Source organism: Puma concolor, unplaced genomic scaffold (assembly GCF_028749965.1).
Source record: "Puma concolor isolate L17-30 unplaced genomic scaffold, mPumCon1.1.hap2 unalloc_scaffold_28, whole genome shotgun sequence".
Taxonomy (NCBI): domain Eukaryota; kingdom Metazoa; phylum Chordata; class Mammalia; order Carnivora; family Felidae; genus Puma; species Puma concolor.
The window spans coordinates 193,941-200,988 of NW_028240234.1; the positions used below are offsets into that span (position 1 = coordinate 193,941).

The window sequence follows — 7,048 nt, forward strand, 5'->3', positions numbered from 1 at the left end:
GGCAGAGCCGCCCCCGCAAGGTCGTGCCCCCGGAAACGCCCTGGCAGCACCACGCTGGTTCCTACGTGCCGAGTGTGTTCCCAAAATGGACCGAGAGCACGGCATGGGCCAAGCTCAGGTGGCCCACACGCCACACCCGAGGCCACTCCGCCGCCTGCCCGCCAGGCCTCGGCAGGGGAGAGCCCAGGGAGGACAGATTCCACCACGCAGATGGGGAGGCAGCCCGCCCAGGCCCCGGAGTCACGTCCCGTTCTGCTGCTACTTCTACCAAACTCCAAACGTTCAAAACCCGTGGGAGACGAAGGACACACTGGGCAAGGCCGAACCAAACACCCCACGTTTGGCTCGACGACGGCGTGGCCATTTCAACTGACACTCACTTCACGGACATCTCTTTGTAATATGGTGTTCATTGCTTCAGAAAGGATGAGGTCTTTCCTGGAGATGTCTAGGTCCTCTTCCAGCTTGGCCACGAGAGTGCACAGGGTAGCCAGGAGCTCTTTCATCTGGCTCTGCACCTTTGAAACTCAGAAAGGGAAGCAACATGTGAGGGCCCCCACTGCTAGTCTTCATACGTTGTTTTAAAAACAATGGATAAAAAGGAAACCCCCTCCAATCAAATCCTGGCGTGATGTCTGGAGCTGAACTCTGCGAGTGGCCCCTAATTCTTCTTCTACGAAACTACACCCCTCCAGTGCCACACGTAACTGCTCTCTCACCTGGAAACAAAGGGATTGAGTTGGTACACAGAGGTGTTTCATTAGTCCTTACTATACAGTTACCCTAAGATCCCCTTCGCCTCAAATGACATGACAGAATGCTGGTAAGGTTTTTCACGGATGCTCCTGTTCACAGACTTGCTTGTTAACCGCTTTCAATTTTACATTGGAGACAAATCTTCCCCCAAATAAATTACATTATGCAATTTGTACTAGCCAATCGATACACACAACATTTCCACCAACTACTGCTTTTTAACCATACAGACCTGTCTTCTTACAAGAATTCAAGAAGATGAAAAGGAAACCCCAGTCACACAAACACACAAAGTGTGCCTAGAACACACAGCATGTGCACAAATTGAGAACCGCCGTGGCTAGGCACACCGTTTCAGCCTCGGTTTTGTCCTTCTCCAATATGCAGTTGAGGACCTTGAGCACCTCCGCCTCACTGGACACGCCGGCCGGAGTCTTCGCCTGTCGCCGTATGACTGTTTTTTGAAGAGCTCTCTCGTGCCTGGAGACGAGGAACTCCAAATGTTCCAGCAGCAGCTGGCGGGAGAGGCAAAAGGAAAACCGTGTTTCAAGAACACCTTCAATTCCGGGCCTCAAGTTCACCAAATGCAAAACCAAGTCTGAATCCCTTCAATTCAGTTCCCAGGTAGGGAGCCGTCCCCGCCAATGTGTTAAAAGAGCCTTACTCCTCCTCACGGATCAAACAAGGTTTGAGAACAATAGGTCCCAGCCAACTCCACGGGGACATTGCGGACAAGGGGAGTGAATGGTGTCCCGTGTTTGAAGACACTGGCAGTGCGCCTACTGACCCTGGTGTTGTTTCTCTCCGCCTTCAGGTTGGCGATCTCCTCCTCTCTCTGCACGAGCTGCTCCCTGCAGGTGTGGAGCTCTGCAGCGAGAGCTGCACACTCCTGGGGTCGGAGAGGGGACAAAAGTGGAGAGACACAGGGGGTCTTTACCAGAGCACACCAGGCCTCCGTGGCCCTCCAGAGGCCCAGCACCCACCGCCCTCAAGTAGCATCACACACACCAGTCCCCTCCTCACCACCCACAGGAGTCCCGGGGATTTTCGGAGGGACCGACACTCAAGGGGACGGACATTTTCAGGTGCCTGGCAGGTCTAGGACTCAGGAACTCTGCTGACTCGGGAGCAAGCGGCCGAGAAGCCTCCTGCCCATCCGCAGCCTCTGGCCTCGTCTGCCAAGCAGGCTTGTGGAGCGGCAGTGGGGAAAGGCTGACGGTACTCAAAAGCTGCTGTCTTAGCCTGAACCCCTGGCTCAATCAGACTCAACCACACCCAATGGACTTTTCAAAAATGATGGTAGGACTCTTGACGAAAGGGCGAGTTTACGACTTCTTTCCTTAGTCAAGCAGGAAATATTATGGAGGAAGGGTTTCTGAGGAGAGTGATGCCAGGGCCCACCACCCCGCGTGGGGCTTCTCTCACGCCAATACTGAGCGCCCGCCCAGGACATGGCGTACAGGTGGGCTCCAAGGAGGTGGACGCACACTCTCCAGTCAGTCGAGCGCAGAGCCCGGTGCAGGGCTCAATCCCTGAACCATGACATCATGACCTGAGCTGAAACCAAGAGTCAGACGCTTAATGCCCTGAGACACCCAGGCGCCCCAGAGCTTTTGTCTCTGTAGGACAAACGAGGGGACAAACGTTCACTTAACAACTGACATTCCAAATAAGGAGAGTTGTTGATTTCAGCAATTCTGGAAAATCCAAGTACAAACTGGTGACATACTTCAATTTCTTTCATAAAGTAGCCCTTTCCAAATCAACGGGAATGTTACCACAGAACTGACCACGTTCCTTGCAATCTGACTTGACAAGGTGAACCCACAGAAGCCTATCTGATCCTTGATGTAGGACTGTGCAGGCCCGTTTCTATGTGGGGATTTTTGTTCCAATAAATGCATTGGAAACTCTTCTGGAGATGTGTGACATTTGGAAAGACTGGCAGATGAGCTGAGCAGCTACGAAGTATCAAACCTAGTAAGTAAAAGGGAGGCCACGGGTGCATGAAATATACGCAGATACTAGGCTATTAGAGCATTTCCTCCCCGAAAACATACACAAACCTACTCTGACAAGATAAAACGTATCATTTTGCACACAGAAACTGACCGTACCTACATGGTGCCATTTGCAGTCAAGAGAAAGGCAAACAAATGTGGAGACGCAGGATTAAGTCCTAACCACATAACACGAGCTGTAGCAGACGCTGTCCTCTGGGGGAAGTGTGCACCACCTCCTGTTGCTCTTGAGGTCCCCTCAGGTGTTGCACGAATCCACGAATCTGCTACTCAGCTCTTGGTAAGCACTTCCTTTCTCCAGTACATCAAGCACCACAGGAGAAGTGATTTCTCAGGGTTCCTGCGTCATTTTCACCGCGTTAAGGGCAATACCATGAACCTTAATTACAGCCTGGGACCCGTTCGAAGTGTGCCCAGGGATGCCGGACGTGCTCCCGCGATGCAGAGAAGACTCATGGTGTGACAAGAAAAGGCTGAATGGCCTGACATGTACTGAGGTCCACAGCTGCAGCTGCCAGCCGGCCAGCGTGAGGACCACGGAGGCACAAAGAAAGGGAAAGTCTCGAAGCTCTCTCCCTGCGGCGACCCCAGCACATGCAAAAACCTGGTGCTACTGGTGAGACATCTTTGTGTCTGGTGCGGAAGATGTGGCATCTCTGTGGATGTAGGACTGCTGTGAGACGGGCACACCTGCCGACGCAACTCAAACTGCAAGACAAGTGAAGACCTGACATCACGACGTAAGGCAGAAGGAAGGGAAGGATCGAAAACTGGCACATTTCAATGCAGGCACAGGATAGCTTGGTGATTTTAGAAAGGGGTTTGGCTTTGAAAATGGTCCAGACGCTAGGAGAAGCAGCTTCCACCACGAAGAAGAAGGACACAGTTTCCCAGACGCCCCAGAGAAGATTGCAGAGAAGCAGGAACTACCATCCACCGCATGTCAACCACTCCAACGCAAAAAGTGAAAACCCAAGAAAATCAGTTGAGGAGACCATGGCTGCCTGCACGGGTTTTTCATGCAGCAGGAGGTGCCCTGTCGGGGGGAAAATGCCACAAACGACATTTATTCACGAGAAAGACAAGTGAGCACCAAGATGTTGGGTAGGAAGGGGTGAAGCAGCTACCGAATGAGCGGCTACAGGTGGGGGTGTGAGCAGGGCGGCTGGCCCTGTGTAGGAAGCTCACCCCAGGGTCCTGAAGGCAACAAGTGCCAGTGGCCAGTGGTCTGGCTGCACAACCAGAGCCCTTGCCCTGGGGCAGTTCCATCCCGGCTCTGTCCCTCAACTCAGGAAGTACACTGAAAGCAAGGGACTGTCCTCCAAAGTTCTTCTGACATTGGACAATGTCCTGGCCACCCAGAACCCCACGGGTCACCACCAAACGTGTCTTGGCGGCTCACTCGCTCCGGAGCGCAGCGGGTCTAAGTGAGCCTGCGGACCAGGGGCCACGAGGACCTGTGAGGTTCATGACACAGGCACGTTACAAGAAGGACAGTCAATGCTACCAAAGAGAACCGCCACAGAGGGAACATTATGAAAGTCAGGAAGATGCCAAGGGACGTTACAAAAAACTCTGGGGAAACCGTCAAGCCCAACACAATCAAGAAATCCCTGCTAGAGATGACTGTCCATACGACGTGCGTGATTTCCAGGACCTATGACACAGCCAATCAGGAAACTCATGAATGACACTGTGCATATGGCAAAAAGAAAAAAAAAGAAAAAGAAAAAGAAAAAGAAAAAGAAAAAGAAAAAGAAAAAGAAAAAGAGTTGGGGGATGCAGGGATTCAAAATGCGTATCCTACAGAAGGTCACGAGCACAGAGAAAAGCCCAGAGGAGGTCACAGAAGAAGACAGCACAGAGAGGAGATCTGGTGAAGCAGACGGAGGGCGAGGAAGGCAGGACGGAAGTGTCATCGCTGGAAAGCACGCTGCCACCAGGAGTGATCCGGCAGAGTCTCGGCTCCTTTCCCACACGGACCCTTCCATGACAAGGGCGCTGGGACTAAAGCCAGCCAGCCGTCTATGGAAACACTGGCCAGGAACAGAAAGGCCCTTCTGGAAAGCTGCACAGACAGTGCCCGCCTCCACCCCCATACCGCCAGGCCCCAAGGCCCAAGACAGCCCCATCTAGCGGGTCCCCCCCACCCCATGCATGTCTGCATATCAGCACATTTGTGAGGACCCACCCCCACTTTCCAGACAGCAAATCCTCACCAAGGTGCTCAGTGAACCACTTCGCCTGCCATGCACACGTCTGTGCGCGAAAATCGAGGGAGCATGCAGCCAGGCCACCCGGGACGCATGTGTGTCACCACCACCTAAGCGTTCATCAGGAGGAACGTCGTGTGCGAGACTTGTGTGCACTTGGACAGCCTATCCTCACACGGGCATAAGGGCAGTAAGATCTGATATAAAGACAGGCAAGCTCCACGCCACAGGACCCACGGCCCAGCAGGGAGAGGGAAGAGCAGGAGAGAGGCAAAGCCATCTCCCTGGCTTCTGACCACCGGACCAGGGAGCAAGCTGCTCTGTTCCCAGGAGGAGGCACAGGTGGGGGGGGCAGGGTGGTGGCCCGTGTGGAACTCAAAGAGCCCACAGTCCGCCCAGATGGAGCTTCACTACGAGGTGCTTGGAAAGGCGTCCGGGAGACAGAGTGGCGTGCATGAAGGAGAACACAGGGCAGCCGAACCTCCCAAGGAAAACCGCCTCCCCGAGTCTGACCCACGCCGACCCATGGCACAAAACGGCCATCCTGCAGCCGCACTGTGCACACGTTCCCCCTATTCCACCGAACCACACACTCCCATGCCCTTCTATTGCTCTCCGTAAAACCGCATACGTCTCTGGGCGAGGTAACTGCAGCACATAGGGTTCAGCACCTAATACCGTGCCTGCCTTGCACTCCAGAACAGGTGAATACTTTAGTGTACGCCCTGTACCCACACACGTAAAATTACACACGCTGCTTTTAAACATTACGCAGTTCTGTAAAGGATATAAAGACGCACACTGTCCTGTGCTTTATGTGATGGGTGATGTGAGGGGCTTGTACCTGTTGCCTAAAACACGAATCTTAGAGCTCAACCCACACATTAGAAGGAGCCACTCTACCCAATGACGTCTACACTGCATCCATTCTTGTCTCCTCCCCCAACCCACTATCCACACAGAACCAGCACCAGCTTTCAAAACATTCAAATCCATCATGCCAGTCCTTCCCCCTGAGGACACAACGACCCCAGGCCCTTATCGGAAAACCCAACTCCTTACAGGGTAGGTTCCGTCCCAACGCCAGCTGCCTGGTGCCTCACCTGGCTCCGCTTCCGCTTCCATCGCTCACAACAAAGCCAAGCTCCTCCTTGACCCCGGCCTTTGGCCTCGGAGTCAGACTGCTGGGAGAGTGCTCGGTCAGCCTCAGCTCCCGAGCGACCTCTCCGGAAAAGGCCTTTCCGGAACCACAGTGCGCAAGTCAGCGACATTTGCTCCTAACCCCTTCACTCGCCCAGATACACTCTTCTCAGATGTGCCTCCACCACCCTCTCCGAGGAGCACAGCAGCCAGAGCCTGGCGACCACAATGGTGCAGAGTCACAAAAGGGCTCAACAAGGGTGGGTGGTTGTGTCTCTGCAGATGATTCGGGTGCACCAACACAGAAGCCCTTTTTGTGGGGGCTACACCGTACACATACAGACATCATAAGGACTCTAAACCCGTATCTTTCTATAATAACACTGAATGTAAATGGACCAAATGCGCCAACCAAAAGACACAGGGTATCAGAATGGATAGAAAAAACAAGACCCATCTATTTGCTGTCTACAAGAGACTCATTTTAGCCCTGAGGACACCTGTAGATGGAGAGTGAGGGGATGGAGAACTAGTTATCATGCTACTGGAAGCCAAAAGAAAGCTGGAGTAGCCATACTTGTATCAGACAAACTAGACTTTCAATCAAAGGCTGTAACAAGAGCTGAAGAAGGGCATTTGAGAATAATTACAGGGCCTATCCATCAGGAAGAGCTAACAATTATAAATGTCTATGCGCCGAATACAGGAGCCCCCAAATATAGAAAACAATTCCTCATAAACACGAGCAGCCTTATTGATAAGAACGTGGTCATTGCAGGGGACTTTAACACTCCACTGACAGAAATGGATAGATCATCTAGACACACGGTCAATAAAGAAACAAGGGCCCTGAAGGATACATTGGATCAGACGGACTTGACACATATATTTAGAACTCTGCATCCCAAAGCAACAGAA

At 52.8% G+C, this 7,048-nt stretch overlaps 1 protein-coding gene across 1 annotated transcript in view; it reads right to left on the bottom strand.

Annotated features, from left to right (window-relative positions):
- LOC147571417 (liprin-alpha-1-like) overlaps positions 1-6,528 on the bottom strand; it is a 31,493-nt gene extending 24,965 nt beyond the window's left edge. The window contains exons 1-4 of the mRNA XM_086696421.1: positions 6,094-6,528; positions 1,544-1,645; positions 1,161-1,271; positions 381-518 (exon numbers count right to left, since the gene is read on the bottom strand). Coding sequence (XP_086552547.1) covers positions 381-518; positions 1,161-1,271; positions 1,544-1,645; positions 6,094-6,261 — 519 coding nt within the window. The 5' untranslated portion in view covers positions 6,262-6,528. The remainder of the gene's footprint in view (positions 1-380; positions 519-1,160; positions 1,272-1,543; positions 1,646-6,093) is intronic.
- Between the last annotated feature and the right edge of the window lie 520 nt (positions 6,529-7,048).